Source organism: Phoenix dactylifera, unplaced genomic scaffold, assembly GCF_009389715.1.
Source record: "Phoenix dactylifera cultivar Barhee BC4 unplaced genomic scaffold, palm_55x_up_171113_PBpolish2nd_filt_p 000609F, whole genome shotgun sequence".
Classification (NCBI taxonomy): domain Eukaryota; kingdom Viridiplantae; phylum Streptophyta; class Magnoliopsida; order Arecales; family Arecaceae; genus Phoenix; species Phoenix dactylifera.
The window spans coordinates 55,736-74,148 of NW_024068005.1; the positions used below are offsets into that span (position 1 = coordinate 55,736).

An 18,413-nucleotide genomic window follows, 5' to 3' on the forward strand; every position below is an offset into this window, starting at 1 on the left:
CTTAACGATGAGAGCTATTTCCGTGTGAAGAGAAGAGTGAAAAATGGGAAGAGATGAAGCCGAATCGGTGGGAACTTCAGGGATATTTTTGTCTCAAACAGAAAGTCAGAAATGGGATGGACTGGCTGTTTCGGTGGGAACTTCAGGGCTATTTTCGTCTCAAACAGAAAGCCAAAAACGGGATGGACCGGCTGTTACAAAAAAAGTAAACAGGGACTAAAAATTATAGTCCGGTCCAACACAGGACTGGCCATTAATTACCTCTATTTTTTATGGGGCGTTTGATCCACGTCATGTCATGATATGATACGCGGCATCGCGACCGGAAATAAAGGTACTAATGTGGGTTCTGCAACCTTCGCTAGTAGGGGCTTGCCACATCATCAGGCGGTGGAGCCGTGACCCGTCCCACCCGTGACTCGAGGGGTTGCCATCCCCGGCCCCAGCGTCCACTGAATAGACGCGCCCCTTTAGTTAACTGCCTAATGCCCAGAATGCCCTTATCAAACTAAATTGCTGACTTATTATCCCTCGGTAGTTTTTCAACTTTTTAATCTAAAATTAGAGATGGGCTAATGGGCAATTGGGCACTTCATAAGTAAATCTAAAGATAGATTAAATCAAAAAAATGCTTCAACCCTCTTTATAGACAAACATAAATATGTTAAAAAATAAGCATAACTTTAAATAGCAGATTATATTAAACCATTATACCTTCTTGATATTATTTTCTTTTTTTTTAATCTCTTTTTTTTTGAGAAAAAGCATCATGTTCTTTTCTTTTTTTTATTTTGTAAAAAATACCTTACTCTTCTCTTAAAGCTCTATTATACTACACATATATATAAATTACCGTATAGTAATTTTATACTTGTTATCATCATGTGAAATAAAAGAAGCACAACAATTTCATAAGCAACTTACTTTTTCAAGTGCAAACCTACCATAAGGCAAACTGAGCTTGGGTGGCTATTTATGCGGTGCAGCATTCTGGAGAGATCTTTTGGACTCATCTGGAATTTTTTTTCAGCACCGTTGTGACAGGTCCTTCTTTTTGATTCGGTTAGCTATACCGATACTAGAGTAGGATGAGTAGCCGTTGTATCAAAAAAATAAAATAAAATTAATTAACTTTTTTTTAAATTAAAACATTTTTTTTTGTACATATTTATCTTTTTGAAACTTTCTTTAAAATATAGTGCAAAACTTACTAAAATATTAAATCATAAAATTCTCTATCTTTTGCAAATGTTTATCTTTTTGAAACCTTCTTCAAATATAGTGCTAAACTTAGTAAAACAATAAAGTAGAAAATTCTCCATCCTTCGGGGCAAAATAATAGGGGCATTTCTGAGATTTCATCAATTCCGCCGACCCTCTTGCCATGGCATTTCGGCTCTAACCCGGTGACCTCTCGCCCAACATAAAGCCGCCCCCGCGCTACTATATAATAGGGCAGAAGATTCGTCCCCTGTAGTGGCTCGTTGAAAACCCTCGCGGAGCCTCCATTTCATTTCCCTTTCAATAAACTTTGATCGCGCTCCAGGTATCATTCCTTTCCATCGCTCCATCTCTCTCTCTCTCTCTCTCTCTCTCTCTTCCTGTCTGCTGTTTACTCTCTTCCTGATTTGGATCCAATTTAAAACTTTTATATGTTTTATGGTCTAATTCATATATATATGTTTTATGTTTCATTAATTCGTTGCTTTTATGTTCATTTATTTTTATATAATTGAATATGAATTATTATGACCCAAATCCTGGTATGATCTTTGAATTGTTCTGGCGGATTGATTTGATGCAAATTTAGGCTTCCTTCTGGTTATTCTGATGGCAAGGGTTGGTTCAATTAACATTTTTAGATGTGTTAGTCCAAAATTACTTTTTTTATGGTTTGTACTTCTTTTTGGCTGTCGTAGCCATAGTATTCGTCATTGGTTTTACTGTCTCAGCTTTAGCTAACCAGCATAGTTTATCCAGCGACATGGTAAGCAGCTTTTTGGCACTCTATATTCCTGAATAATTTTATGTGAAAGGTATATTAGCTGAAAAGAACTGCAGGGGATTCATCTGAAGTTGTGGAAGGATTACTGGTGAATGTTGGAAAATTTAAATCTTGCATAGCTAATACCATGAGTTTCTTGCATCATTGTCGTCTAACAAATATTGATGAAATGGTTGCATGTTTACCTGTAGGTTGATTTCGATTCATTTTTCGAAGAAATGTACTGCAGCCTCTTAATGTATAGTATTCAAGAGTTTTGGAGGATGATCATTTTAGTGGGCATAAGTTCAATTTCTGTTGTCTCTAGTGGATTTTTAATTTTTGTTGTTTCTGTTGTGTGGAGGGACATATATAGAGCAAGAAAGTCTTTCAAGTAACTATAATATTTAAGATGAAATAGGCCATAGAGGTAGCTTCTAAAAGAATTACTGGATTGGAGTCGCAATTTGCTCTTTACTATTGTTATTCAAGCATATGCATGGAGTAGGTAAAGTGCATTTAGTTGTCACAAGGGAAGGGGTTCGTAATGTAAATATTAAGAATTGAGTAAATTCATCGGAACTGGTGTCATACCTTCAGCCAATACCATAATTTTCAGAATAAGTGGTCTGTAGGAGACATCCCATGTCACCATCTTCAAGACTCTCACAAACTAAATGTTTCTTGTGACCCAATGTTATCGTTTGCAGCTTTCATCTTTCAAAAAATAGTTTTTTTCTATAGATATGTGGTTATGGTTCCTTATTACCAGGAATGAGATTTTTGCGTTAAGAAATGGTCGTGAGCTTGTGGCAGCACATCAGTTCCTGAATGAGCTACTTGTGCATCATATTGAACAATGTGTCCTTGTCAGTTCATATTTGTAGAGTTAACAAGAGAACCATGCATGATTTGAATTTTTTTACGGTAATTAGATAAACCTGCAGTTATGGGGTATATTAGACTTGACTATGAAGCTGTGTCCTCATCAACTGATGGATTTTTACAGTTTAAGCTTGGGTTTTTCTGTTTCTATTATTGAGGGTACAGTTACTATTGTTCATGCTGTTGTTTCATGAATAGCTACATCATTGGGATTCAAACAGTATTGACAATGATGATAAGAATGTGGTATATGTGTGGCACAGATTATATTTTACATGTTGGCAAGCATGGGTATTGATGATAAGTCTTGTGAACAGAAAAATATATTGCATGGAAACAAGTATAACCTAAGTTGCCACCACCACCATCCAACATCCATGGAGGATGCAGTTATCCTATAAATCTGGGTGTAAACCTGAAATCAGCCCTCCACCTTTTCTGTCCAGATTTGAAACAGCAGGGGCATTGTTGAGAACCGATAATTCTCTCAAAGTTAATAATATAGTCTTCAAAATTTCGTATCTCATATCTTTCTCTGACTTTAGTATTTTTGGTAGGATGTTAGAAATGGTTGACAAGTCAGCTTGGCCTGTGATAGTCCGTGTGCCAGGTTTCTTGTGCTTCCAGTTTTGTGAGCCTTTATTCATAAGCAGAAGGTAACTTATATCAATCGCCTTCCTCACTCATGGATCTTTGACTAGAGAGTAAGGAGCTACATGCTTGCCTTCTCTTTTCAGCTCCGGACAGTAAATTGACTTTTCATGGGAGCTACACATTGACCTCTATTTTGCTTCTGTATCATATCCAGTTGCATGCATTGTTTTATTTTTGCATAGGTTGGATTTTGTTAGGTTTGAATTAGATATAAGTACAATGACAAAATCTTATTTCTCATTTGAGAATCCAAGTAGCATTTTTCCAGTGTAAACAGAAAAGTTAGAAACAAGATCCTTTGTTATTACTACATGAAGTCTTGTGTCTGTAAACATCTTGCATTCCCATATGCACGAGTTTCGCTGAATTTTGTAAAATTACATTAGATCTAATTACTGCATGTTTTGTTTCCCCTGGAAGTAATGGAGAGGGGTCATTAAATTATTTATTTTATGCTGTAAGATCAAATATTGTATCAGAAAATTCTTCAGATCATCTATTGCATATGCTGAGCATGTTTTTAGAGATTAGTTCTAATATATTAGCCCTTGTGCATAAAATGCATCCGCCAATCCCGGACCAGATTATTAGCAGTTTATCAAACAGAGTCCACCTCCTTGAAGTATGAAATGATTCAGATCTAGCACTTTGCAATCTTATAGGTAACAAAATGTCGACCGTTGCCACCCCGACTGCCTACACAGTCAAAAGCAGCATTAGAAGCCAGTCCCCATCTGTGCTGTTCAGGAGCGCTTGCTCGCTGAGCTCCTCGAAGAGCATCTCAAAGGCATCCAGTCTGAAGGTATCCAACCACTTCAGGGCATCTGCGATGGCTGTTTACAAGGTGAAGCTCATTGGGCCAGAGGGGCAGGAGCACGAGTTTGACGCTCCAGATGACACCTACATTCTGGACTCTGCTGAGGCTGCAGGAGTGGAGCTGCCTTACTCATGCAGGGCCGGGGCATGCTGCACCTGCGCCGGCCGCATGGACTCCGGCGAAGTTGACCAGTCCGATGGATCCTTCCTCGATGAATCGCAGATGGAAAAGGGTTATGTCCTGACCTGCGTCTCCTATCCGAGGGGGGACTGCGTCATTCACACTCACAAGGAAGGTGAGCTTTTCTGAGTACTGTGGATGTGCATGGGCTTCTGTATTGGCAATTAGATGCCTCAGGGGTTTTGTTGTTGGTTTTATATATGTTCAAGGTAAAACTCTTGCTCAAGCTGATGTAAATGTGGTTTATTGTTAGGAGCATTTCTAGGATCTGATGATATCTAAATAAACTGGGTCTATGTGTGCTCCGTGGCTGCATGAATCGTGTATTACCGAAATTTATTTCAAGCTCTTTGATAGAACAAATCTAGTGATGACTGGAGCAATTTGTTGTGTCGACAAGAACTTTTCTCAGAACTTTGGCGCCTTCTGATTCATTAGTGGCATGCCATGCAGATACTACATCATGTTAACCTTCTGGTGACCAAAATTTGAATTCGAATGTTTCAATGTTGAGTTTTAAACTACTCGAAGATGTGATTTGACATTTGGATTTTAAGTCTAGCGAGCTTATGAATGCTTCCTTTTAGAGATTTCTGATATTTTTTTTGGATTGGCTATCTTATATGGTACGGTTGTATGAGTGTTCGGTTCTGTAAATGGATATTATATTTGTTATTTATTATTTAATAAATTGGGTGGATTTTTTTCTCTTTTTTTTTAAAAAAAATAGTGTCATGCAGTTAAAACGAATTAAGTTCTCAAAGTGATGTGGTTTAATGGGGTTCGAGAATTTGCGAACTTAAGTCAGTCCCTTTTGGTATCCTCTTTTTTTACTGCATTTTTGCAATAATTTTCAAACTGCTGAGCAACTCCTAACAACAATTCCAGGTATATCATAACGCATGATATTTTCACTGTTTTCCCCTCCCATTTCCCAACCACCTGCATTGCACTAAATCAAAGCAAACTTTCCCAACCCAATAACGAGTCAATCCAGCTATAAATCAAGCTCACAACAGAATTACAGTATTATTTGATGGTAGCGATATCATGCGTTTATTTATAAGCGTGCTATGAAAACTTCTCTTTTTGATCAAATTACTCTTCTATTGGTTCAACTATTGTTTGAGAGAAATTTAGCAGATTGTTTCATAAGCATTTTTATTAGAGTTTTTTTTTGCATTAATATCCTTTAAAAATTTAAATTTGCATGATTATTATTTTAGAATTTATATTTATTTCTGTATCCTCATAAAATACTGTTTTTTGCACAAATACTTCTAATATAACGATTCTTCTAACACCGTAAATAAAAATCATATTTATTTAATTAAAAATAAAATAGAATTTTGAAATTATATTTTTGTCTCTCATCGCGATCATCATATAAATTTTTTTTTTACACATCTACCAATTAAGAGTATTTTAGTTATTTTAATTTGAAACCATTAATTTTTTAACGACATCAAATGACATGAATACATATATAAAAAATATAGATTAAAAAAAAGAGTATGATAGCAAAAATAAGTATTTTACGAGAAAATATATGCAAATATCAATTTTAAAAAAAATTACGTATTTTTTTATTGTTACATTATTTCATAAGCATTTTTATTATTATTGGTCTTGTTGTTGGTTTATTGCTGTCGGCGATAGTGCTGCCGAATTCGTGGTCATCGTCTTTCTCTTTTTTTTTTTTTTTTTTTAGTAAAAATCGGCTACTCATTCATATAGATCTAACATGAGTACAATCCGCCACGTCCGTAGAAATAAAAGACAACAAAAGAGAAGGAGCGTCTATAGCAGACGTCCACAAAACATCCCCGGAATGCCGGGCCACAAAAGAGGCGACCGAGTCTGCGGCCCTGTTCGCCTCTCTAAACACATGACCAATCTGGAATCCGACCATCATCTGAGCCATCCTCCGAGTCTCCCGAATAAGGGGGTGACCGTCACCGTACCTGTCCACCCCTCGAATCCAATCGATCACCACCGCAGAGTCTCCCTCAAGGTACACTCGCTCGGCGCCAAGGACCTGCCTGGCATAGGATAAGCCCTCCCAAGCAGCCCGCAGCTCCGCTCCAACAACTGTGATCCCAGGTGTACGACGCCCATCTGCAGCCATCAACCTACCACAGTGATCCCTGATCACAAAACCGACCCCTCCAGTCAAACCATCTAGTGACCTACTGCCGTCGAAGTTTACTTTGAGATAGCCAGGGGGTGGGGGTACCCAAGAGACAAGAACAAAACGGGGCGCTGAAACAGCGTGAGAAGTACCCCAGGTGTCCCTAGCCATCCCAGAAGAAAACTCAGTGGCAGCCGCCATAACCTCCCTCGCATGTCGTGCCGCTCTGTCCACCACCATCCTCGGAAGCGCTCGCCTCCCCTCAAATATGCCTGCGTTCCTATCCAACCAAATATGATAGGACAGGTACGCCTTCAATATCCCCTCCGCTGCCAACCTGGGCCTACACATGGAATCTCTCAACACCCGCAACAGATCCTGCGCCGAGACTACCGCATCAAGCAAGGGAACCACAGATCTCTGCCATATCTCCCGAGCCCTAGGGCACTGCAGGAGAACATGCTCGGTGGTCTCCACGATATCACCGCACGTCTCACAAAACTGAGATACCCGCATACCACGCCGAACGAGCAGACTCCTGGTCGGGAGACATCCCCAAGCCACCTTCCAGATGAAAAGTGCCACCCGGGGGTGAATCCGTAATCTTCATATCCAGCCTCCTACGATCTGTCGAGCTGGCGCCCTGCTAAACAGCGCAAGAAGATCCCTGGCCTGCACCCGCGACCGCCCCGTCGGAGTCCAAAGCAGCCTATTCGACACCCCTCCAGAGGGGACTGGCAGGGCCAGAATCAGCTCCGCCAGCTGCTCACCAAACGCCTCCCTGATCATCCCCACCCTCCAATGGCTCCCCTCAGAATCCAGCAGGTCGCTGACCCTGCACCCAGCTAATCTCGCAGAGTCCACCATGGTCGGCAGACGATAGATCAGCCACTTAGTCACCCAGCTGTCCTCCAGCACATCTATCGAGCGGTCATCACCAATCACCCATCTGATCTTCGGAAGCACCGCCATAGGCCTAGCACACATCACTCGCCAGATCGGAGAGTGGTGACGCTCCACCCGCCCCCCAGGCACCAAGACACCATATTTGGCCCTCATCAGTGAGGACCACATGCTCTTGGGCTCAAGCACAAATCTGACTGCATGCCTCGCCGCTAACACCTCCCGTCTCGTCACCAAGGACTGCACCCCTAGTCCCCCGGCACTGGTCGGCTGGCATACAACCTCCCAAGCCACCAAATGGATCCCACCTCTACCGCTGCTCCTCCCCCAGATAAACTCCCTGAAAAGCTGCTCAAGGGACCTCAAGACTGCCACCGGAATATCGACGTGGGATAGAAGATAAATAGAGACAGATGAGAGTACAGAACGAACCAGGGTGATCCTCCCCATCATAGACAATGAGTGAGACTGCCAACCCTCCAGCCTGCGTCTGACACTAGTCTCAAGGGACACACAATCCCTAATCCTCAGTCGTCGACCACATAATGGTACCCCCAGGTAAGACATCAGGCCACCCTGTTCTCCCACTCCTAGAACCTCCAGTATAGAGAGCTTCAGCGCCCCGCGCGTCTTCGGACTAAAGATAACAGCTGATTTGGCCAAATTGACCTGCTGACCAGAAAGAGCACAGTAATCCCGAAGAATCTGACCAATAACTCGAGCCGACTGCCTCGAAGACCTGGCTAAAAGCAGGCAATCATCAGCGAATAACAGATGGGAGATCGCCACTGCTCCCTCCACCGGTCTGTAAGCCTCCAGCTCCTGACTAGTCACTGCCTGCCGCAAGAATCTAGACAATGCATCCGCACAAATAATAAACAACAGTGGAGAGAGGGGGCAGCCCTGGCGCAAACCCCCAGACGACGCGAAGAAACGGAAGGGCGTACCGTTCACCAAAATAGCAAAGGAGGGCACCCTGATACAACCCATGGCCCACCTGATCCATGTCTCATGGACCCCAAACATCCGCAAGGACTGCTGCACAAAATTCCACCTCATCCTGTCATAAGCCCTCTCCATATCAAGCTTGATCCCCATCAAGCTTCTCCTCATCGGAGCTCTGCTAAGATCAAACATAAACTCCTGAGCAATGAGTACATTGTCAGATATACTCCGCCCCTCCAAAAAAGCTTCCTACTCCGGAGAAATAAGCCTAGGGAGCACACCCCTCAACCTGATAGCGAGAATTTTCGTCGTCATCTTGTACAAAGTCGTACATAGGCTGATCGGACGAAAATGACTCGGCTCCGAAGCATCCTGCTGTTTCGGGATCAGGGCAATGAAGGTCCTCTGCCACTCAGCATCCATCACTGCTGTGCTGAAGAACTGCTGTATAGCCTCCGTCACATCCCGTCCAACTATCATCCAATAACGCTGAAAGAACACCGGTGGGAACCCATCGTCTTTCTCTTTACCATTTTTGTTTTACCATTTTACTTTTTTTATTATTATTATTACCATTTCACCGGTTGTTGTTGTCGTCGTCTTTTATCTTTCTTTTTTTACCATTTTCTTTTTACCAGTTTACCCTTTATTGTGTGTGTCTTTCTCTTTCTTTTTACCATATTAACCTTTCTTCCGGAACCATCTCCCGGAGTCTGCATCCTCTCGAGGAAAGGCAATTTAATTGGGCCCACTCGATTGCCGACTATGGGACGGATAAAGATCAGCTGTGAGACTTGCCGCATGAGACATCATCAATCAGAAACCTACGCTTGGCCACGTACCCAAAAATTCAACTTTGTGCGTGCTGGTCCCACTAGAATCAGAAAGTTTCTCACTTTGTCAGGCGTTGGATTCGTGCGTCGTAATGTGGACTGTGGACCTGATTGTCGGTCCTTTTCTTTTTTTTTTTTAATCACCATCGCCAGCATCAACCGACTCGGAGATGGGACAAATAAATGAAGACACCACTAGTTTCCTCAACACGAGAAAAAAAAAAAAAACGCCGAGAGACTTTGCGTTAAAAAAATATCCCTTTCTTATGATGATAATTCTCGAAACACGTGCCGCACCTGGATGTACTTTTAAGATCTCACGTGACACGGTTTTACATGTCCTGCCGGAACACTAGGATAGATTACCTATTACCGGGGTGGTTCTATATACACCCCCCCTATTGCTCAGGACACCCCCCAAAAATTAAAAAAAAATTAAATACTCTCTACACCCCCCATTTGCTAAGGACACCCCTAAAAAATTAAAAATTCCTAAATTACCCCCCACCCTTCCCACCCCCTCACCTAAATTGCTCTCTACACCCCCCAAACCCCCCCCCCCACCCCGCTCTTCCCCTCCAAAACACCCGCCGGCTTCTCCCTTCCGCCCAAAAAACCTCGCCTCAAGCACCTCCCCGGCCATCTCCCGAGCAACGAGCACCTCGCCGGCGGAGGAGGAGGAGGGAGGCGGAGGAGGAGGACGGGGAGGCGGGGGGAGGCGGAGGGGGAGGTGGGGGATGGGGAGGAGGAGGAAGGAGGACGGGGAGGTGGGGGAAGAGGAGTGAGAGGAGGTGGCGGAGGAGGAGGGGGGAGGCGGAGGAGGAGGACGGGGAGGTGGAGGGGGAGGACGGGGAGGGGGGGGGAGGTGGGGGATGGGGAGGAGGAGGAAGGAGGACGGGGAGGTGGGGGAAGAGGAGTGAGAGGAGGTGGCGGAGGCGGAGGAGGAGGACGGGGAGGTGGAGGGGGAGGTGGAGGGGAGGACGGGGAGGTGGAGGGGAGGAGGGGGGGGGAGATGGGGGATAGGGAGGAGGAGGAAGGAGGAAGGGGGGGTGTACTGAGAAAATTTCAAGGGCAATATGGTAATTACACTAAAGGTTAGTTTGGGTATTTTTTTTTTGGTTTTTGGGGGGTGTCCTGAGCAATAGGGGGGGTGTATATAGAACTACCCCTATTACCGCCAGATGCTTATATTCTGTTTTGATTGGATTTCAAGGCATGTTTATTTCTTCATAACTATATGGATCGAACTTGAACTTGGGAGTTAGCTCCCATAATTCTGGATTTTTTCATGTTCTAGATCGTCCCAAAAAATAAAAAAAAAGGAATTTGATTTCAAATAGGGACTAAGGGAGGAGAAAGAACTCTGAAAGAGTTTTAGATGGGTAAGCAAAACATCTAATGTTATTTTAATAATCTCCATCTCATTTCCTCCTTGCAAGTCTCAAATAGATCATTTAATTGATATTATTAAATTATACTTATTACTAATAATAATTAAAATATCCTCATATGCAAATAAAAGTTGCATCCTTTATTTTAAGAATAAACAACATGCTTGGCCAATATATGAGTTCTCTATGGTGAAAGAAAGACAACTCGAACCCGGTTCTCGGTTCAAGGTTTGAGAATCCGATTATAGATGCTTGTAATACTTAAGTACAAATAAATAAATATATTTTTATTTTTTGGTAAAAAATAATTTTTTAATAAAAAAATATAAAGAATGAGATCTAAATATCATGCGTTCAAAATATGAAAATAGTCCCTCGACGTACAAAAGTAATGCTGCATATACTAACTCTTTCTATCCCAAATTCTGCTGTGGCAAAACCTTTAAGTATCTAAACATTAAACCCCTCAACTCATCAGAAAAGTTAATCAAACTCTATAAAGTTTCGACCCATGGTGAGAACTCCGATCTTATATTTCTATTGGTTAGATCGAGACCAATGGATGAATCTAATTGGTCTGTTGTCCGATAACTATCAAGGAGCAGCCTTACCTTCTAATTGAACTTTATTTGCTCTTCAGATAGGTTCAGTCCGAATGTTTTCCACCAAGAATTCTTTCATGCTGGCTTGAGACTCAAGCCCCAAGACATTGCTAATCCAGCTTTCAATGTTTTCCCTAGGAATATGTATGGAAATGATCAATGACCCCTACCACACTGGCTCCAAACCACTGGTGTAGGAAAACTTAATCATCACCCTCGTAGTAACATAACCAAATCCCCCTAAAATCCCAGGAATATCCCGTCTCCAGCTACAAATCTCCATTAATAATATCCACCAGTTTGTACATTACTGGCTGGGCACTGACCCCACCACCCCCTTCCTTTACTTTTTATCATCTCCCCACACCCCCAGTTCCCCTCACCTTCTTTTCCTCCATAGCCACCGCAAAAGAAGAGGAGATGATCAAGGGAGCCAAGAAAGCCGTCTTCCTCTTCCTCCTCGTCTCCTCTCTTGCTATCGTCTCCCACTGCGTCACCCCCATCACAATAAAAGTAAGTATGCTTCCATCGTCATCTATTTACCATCTTATCCTGCTAACTCTTTTCTTTTCTCTTGTTGACAGCCCGTGAACGGCGATGATGATGAGAACCAGTGCGTGTATACGGTGTACATCAGGACGGGCTCCATCTGGAAGGGCGGCACGGACTCGGTGATCAGCCTCATCCTCGCCGGATCGGACGGCTGGGGCGTGGCCATCACGGACATCGAGTCGTGGGGTGGCATCATGGAGGCCGGCCACAACTACTTCGAGAGGGGCAACCTCGACATCTTCAGCGGCCGGGGACCGTGCCTTTCGACCACGCCGTGCTGGATGAATCTGACCTCAGATGGGAGCGGGTCCCACCACGGGTGGTACTGCAACTACGTGGAGGTCACAACCACAGGTCCCCATATGGGGTGCGCCCAGCAGCAGTTCACCGTCGAGCAGTGGATCGCCACCGACGCCGCGCCCTACCAGCTCTACGCCGCCCGCGACTACTGCACCACCGGGCGCGGAAATGCCGAGGAGAAGTCAAAGATCGGCGGTCGGATCGGCCGACACGTGACGCACGTGGTGTGAGAGCTTATCCGGGCTTTGGTTGGTTGCGTTGCTATTTGTACTGTGTGGTTTTAGCTTTGTTAATAAAATAAATGGCTGAGCGGTGATCTTGTTTTACGATTTTTTTTTCCTGGTTTCTTTGCAAATGCGAGGATGATCTGAGCCGTTGATGCGACGGTGGTCGTGCAGGTCAGGTGTTCTGGACCGTCCGTTTAGATAGGGATGGAGATGAGAAGATCTTATCATATCACGGCCTTGTTGGTCTGGTCAAGGGAAACGAGTTTCTTTAGAGTTTTCCTTTTTTCCCCTATAGAAGTTAAATTATTTACTCTTTTTTTTTAATAAAATGGGGGCTAAAGAGACCTGCCTCTTAAGCCACCAGATTTAAGATTTTTTTTTTTTTTTTTTTTTTGTGTGGAAGTGGATGTTTCATACAAATCGGATAATCGAGTATTAAGTATGAATATATTTAAAAAAAATTAAAAGATAATAAATTCTAGAGAGTATACCTCATAGCATTTTCTTTTCCAGCCACGGGGCCTTTCTAGAATAGTTAGTTATATGCTGATTTTACGTGCTTTGTCTGTAATGTTATTTTATTATTGAATATAATCTGGATATTTTTGAGCAGCACCATATTTAGGCCTTACTCCTTAGTTCGAGATTTTCCAAATCTGCCGTGTATTTTGACTGCTTTTGGTAAATTATATTATATTTTAAATCAAATTTTGTTTGATTTTAAGAAAATGATATCCCAAGTCCGGGATTGGAACCCGAGTCGCCGCCTGGATGAAAGCCAGGCATCCTAACTGGACCAGACGACATTTCATGCATATCTACTTGCGATTCTTTAAATTATTGTCGTTTTGTGCTCGGAGGGTAGCGTGATGCTTTGGGGTCCCGCACTCTTCATTATTCACAAGATGCCACGTTCTATTAATCGAAAGGGGAGGCAACGTCTCAGTATATAAAAAAAGATTTGATAGGCAGCGAAAAAAAGAGAGAGTAGATCTAGATGCGACAATCATTTTATTTGAATAAAATCGTAAGAGTACGGGCTAGATCTGGGGGTGTCTGCCATGACCAGATATGGCGGGAATCACGCTGAAAGTGATCAGATTCGGCGTTTTTCTTCTCCTTTTCTCCTCCTCCATCGTCTCCGCCGGTTCCTCTAAAATTGATCAGATATATTCGTACCCAATATGATATATTTGCTTAAAAAAAAAAGAAGAAGCAAGCATGTGTTAAAATGTTAGCAGTATCTTCTGTGTTTATAAAAATTTGATTTAGGTTGTTCATATCTAAATTTACATATTTTAAATAGGAATTTAGATTTCATAAAATTAATAATTTATCGTCATTCATTAGTCTTACATAAAACTAATTAAATGGGATTTAATATTATTTATAATATTATAAATGTGGCATCCATTAGTCTTGCATTACACTGGTCGACCAGGGATTATCATCATTTATACTATTATAAAAGGTGAGGAAGATAAAGAAGCTAGAGGTGAGATTTATTATCATTAAACAAGTGGCCTTGCTACCTACACTTGGCAATATTACATGCAAACTTTTCGTACATTTGGCAACATTATATACATCCCTGCTGAAAAGACCAGCTTTTATATTATATCATATAGATATACCCTAATGACCTGAGGGAATCATGATTTTTGTTTCCGTTGGTACACATGCATACAGGAAAATGTCGTTGATGTTAACAAGTTAGGTTGGGAATATTGTTCAGATCCACATTTGGTAATATATGTCAAGGATTAAACAATTATCTGGGCCTAAGGTCCGCAGAGAAGCCCAAATCTCTGTCCAATCCTTTGTTTTAGTTCAGCCCAACCTACTAAAGTTAATAGGGGTGAAAGTGGACCGTATAATATCCCTCCCGATCTATTTTTGTATCCAAATCTATTCAGATATAGATATAAATTTGAGCATCATTTGACTAATATCCGTATGCATATCCATTTCCGTCGAAAAAAAAATAAATATGGATATGGATTGATTGCTAACTAATCCATATCCAAATATCCGATTTTTATTTTGTAATTCTATTTAATTTTATATAGCATTCTAAAACTTAAAAAAAATAATAAATGACCATATTAACATACTATTAACTTGATTTACCTTTCACTTAGTAATAACTTTGATTCTATAATAATAAAATTTAATTATCCGATTTATATTCGTATTTATATTCATACTTCGACTACCAGATTTGTATCCATATACATTTAAAACAAATATGGATATAAATTTTTATATCCAACTAATATCCATATCCGTATCGGTATTCATCAAGCAAAACAAATATGGATATAGATATGTTGGTATCCAATTGAGTTTTTGAGAGTTGATGTTAGACTCATATATTTATCCAAGAATGCAAATTGTGAGACTTAAATCATCCAACAAAGAAGAGGGGAGGGGGGAAAGATTTGATTGTAGTATCTACCATTTGCTATAATATATTATTGGGAAAGGAATAAATCCGGATTGGCTTCCTAGCCTTGAACCACACATCTCCCAATCCCAGTCATCCCCTAACGCTCCAATCTGATGTTCTGACTCCTTTGCGCGTACGCAACAAAAGAAAGAGAGAAAAAATTCTTCAGATTTTCTTTCCACATGCAGTCTAGACCCCCACCATCTATGAAAAACAATTATAATTCCTATAAATACTTATAGTTGTCGAATTATTTTTTAATTAAAACTAATTCTTGGTAATTGAAGACATCACAAAAATATCAAACACAAAAAGTTATATATATATATATATATATATATATATATATATATATATATATATATATATGCATATATAACTTTAAAGATTGTAGACTGTCCATGGATCACACATGCCAACCTCTTAATTGTATGGTAATAGAAAGTAGTTAACAAGCCCAATGGGCCTGCCTAAAATCCTAGTGGAGAATATGATCCAAACCTATAAACCTAAATCTAACCAACCTATCGGAGAAGATGCATGCACATTACATGTGCTTGAACCCTGTTTTTCCCAAGAAGCCCAATGGGTATGATCTAAGAACAACTTTGGTTCGTAGAAAATTTCTTTAATGTTTTTTCTAGAAAGATTATTCTTGAGAATATGATGCTCGAGAAAATAATTTTAGCATATTTGATTGATCATGAAAAAGTGACACATTCTAGAGTAGCTTATGTTTAATAGAACATCTACTTTTCTGAAAAAAGTTGTATGAAATATCTATTGTACCCTTAATAAAAAGAAAGACTTTACCCATAGATTTTGATAGCTTAAGGGTACTTTTGGAAAAAAATGGACTTCAATTCATAACTGGTGATAAAGTAACTTTTTCATGTCTCCTATAATTTTTTTTTATAAAATAAAATATCTTATTTTCATATAAATACTACTTTTTTATTTTTCTTATTTGAAAATTTTCAACCAAACAAGAAATATTTCTCGTTCTTTTTCTGCAAACCAAATCAGTCCTAAGAATCAACGGGCAACCAGTCCGGTCCAAGTATCAATGCAGTGGGCGTGATCTAAGTATCAGTGCAAAGACCAGTACCAGCCTACAAGCACGCTTCACCCTTTTGGTGGACCTAAAAGCGTTGGCACGGGTGCCCAAAGCTCATGGCACCTTTTCCCTTCCCTTTTTGCTTCACCTCCTTGGCCATACTGGCTTCCACAGCTTTGCAACACCCAATTGTCTTCATCTTCCATTCCTATTCCATCAAATAACTGTGGTAACATATTAAAACTACATGGGATAAAGATCATAAGAATCTTATATCTTTGCCTCTTTCCATGCAGTTATATCAAACAGATCTTTCATCCGGATTTGCTTGGTTCTATATTTACTTTAGGTAAATTAAAGATACAAGCCATGGACGTTCCAATAATTCTCCATTGAAGTTGTCGACAGGTATAGGGATCTGCAGCAAGTGGTTTCAGGTGTGCTATGCAACTACCATGAACTTAAACTATTCATGTATTTTTAACTCCAACGGACCACGTTCGAACAATGGAGAAAGAAAACGAGGAACGTCAAGAAATATAGGATGCATTTGGTTCACCATCTGAATTAGAATGAGAATCAAAACAGCTATGTTCTCCAATGTATTGGATTCGTGACTGAAATCGAAGTAGACTTTGAATACTAAAGGAGAGTCCGGATTATATTATGAGGAATTAGGGTACATATTCCATCCCTTCTTAAAATTGGAATAGGAATAGAACTCCTTCCAACCCAATAGCTGGAATGGAAGTCACTAATTTCTAGTTTCATTCCAAATTCCAAACCCCCCAACAAGACGTGCCTATAGTTTGTAGAGATTTTGATAGTTATTAATTAAGCGGCAGGATTGAGACGCCGAACAACTTGATTTTAGCACCCGTCCTCATGGAGTGGAGAGGCCTATTCGAAATATATGTAATGCGGGTCAAGATAAGTAGATGAGGCACAAAATAGCCCTTGGTTTTGGTGGCCCTTAGTTTGGTCCAAGTTGATGTGGTTTAATACCATTGCTTGCTTGTTACAGACAAAGGGGGGTGAATCAGGCATTAGATAAGCAATACACCAGCATGATCAAAATGGTTATGGCGCAGTTCGTCACAACCTTACACAATCAGAGCGTGATTTGTTATAATTGAAGCCTTTTTATAGCCCATAATTGAGAATTAACAAGAAAAGAAACGATTCAAAAAAATTGATCATGACACCAGTAAAATGTCTCTAGGCTCATTGGGGTTGTGAGAGCTGCTTTACTTCCATCCACCAGCGGATCATAAGGTGGATGCCCGGTCGAGTTCTCTGAACTTGGCACCACAAGTAGCCGTTGGGCTACCAAGATATTGGTCAAGTAGGCTTTCTGGTTGCAATTTGGTTTGATTAGCTGAAACCTGGAGTCGAGTTATTGAACAATGATAATAGATTTATTGAACAAATTCAATCAGGACACAACAGGCCTTCACCATGGGTTGCCAATGGAACTAGCATGACATTGACCTAAAGGGAAGATTAAGTGGGTTTTGGAATATTGCATCTGTCATGAATCTAACTAGGACTCACAATCTGGTCCAATATGTGGCTAATAATTTCCAATCCAACCATTACATCACAACACAAAATGTCATGCTGCACCATATTAACATGTCTTCCTATGTTCAAACTAATTAAGTTCTTGCACATTGATTTATTAACACTATCATGTACAAATAAGGGCATTACCACAATTCAAAGACAGCTATGGGGATATTAGGAAAAAAAATTTAACTTCGATCTTCTTGTTAACATTTGTACATCCTATAGCTAGCCTGCTAGTATTCTCCAACCTCGATGGATTAGGATTAAAATCAGGATCACCCAATCGAACCCAAATTGCATCATCAGGCTATATTTTTCCTACCCATGGTTGTTGAGCAAACTTGATGCATCCTCGATCGTCTCCTAATTTAAATTAAATGAAATGCAAGCAAAAGGTTGCAATGGAGGATAAAATAATAGTCAATTGCAGAGCTTTACATCTGCTATGGACCTAAAAGTAGCTCTTGAGAAGGTTCCCAACAACAAAGCTGCTTGCAATCAACCACAGGAACGTTAGTGGGGAGGGCGGCCCTCCCCTTGCTCTCAATTACATAACTCCTTTCATAATTGCACCCCTTCTTTATCATGTATAAGTAAAACATTAGTGCCCTACATCCAAAAGACAAGTCCACAAAGTCACAAGCAAACATCATGCTTATGCTGTCCTTATTTTGAGAAAAATAACCAATGCCTTTTAAATATATCTCTCACCTTTTTTGGTGGGCATCCCACTCATGGCACTACCCTCTTCTACATCAGGAGGTTATCATTGATACTATGTTCACAAACCATTCTATCACTATCCTGTACTACTTGTCCCATATATTCTTTTTCCTCATAAAATATATTTGTTATTGGTATTTGATTTTCTTTTCTCTTGATTGTTCTTTAGCAAACACAGTTCTTCTTATCTTTGGGATGATTAAACAGAATA

General features: G+C 40.7%; 2 protein-coding genes across 3 annotated transcripts; both read left to right on the forward strand.

Moving 5' to 3' along the window:
* Nucleotides 1-1,431: 1,431 nt before the first annotated feature.
* LOC120103796 (ferredoxin, root R-B1-like) lies at nucleotides 1,432-5,041 on the forward strand. Of its 2 annotated transcripts, none has more exons than XM_039119736.1 (2): nucleotides 1,432-1,546; nucleotides 4,186-5,041. In XM_039119736.1, exon 2 carries the CDS (start codon nucleotides 4,194-4,196, stop codon nucleotides 4,647-4,649), a length of 456 nt encoding a protein of 151 aa, XP_038975664.1. In that variant the 5' UTR covers nucleotides 1,432-1,546; nucleotides 4,186-4,193; the 3' UTR covers nucleotides 4,650-5,041. The 2 variants fall into 2 exon arrangements, with proteins under 2 accessions (XP_038975664.1, XP_038975665.1); XM_039119737.1 differs by lacking the exon at nucleotides 1,432-1,546 and adding an exon at nucleotides 1,614-3,525.
* Nucleotides 5,042-11,599: 6,558 nt separating this feature from the next.
* On the forward strand, nucleotides 11,600-12,504 carry LOC103720244 (PLAT domain-containing protein 3-like). The gene is made up of 2 exons (XM_008809854.4): nucleotides 11,600-11,838; nucleotides 11,910-12,504. Exons 1-2 carry the CDS (start codon nucleotides 11,746-11,748, stop codon nucleotides 12,405-12,407), a joined length of 591 nt encoding a protein of 196 aa, XP_008808076.2. The 5' UTR covers nucleotides 11,600-11,745; the 3' UTR covers nucleotides 12,408-12,504.
* The last annotated feature ends 5,909 nt before the right edge of the window (nucleotides 12,505-18,413 follow it).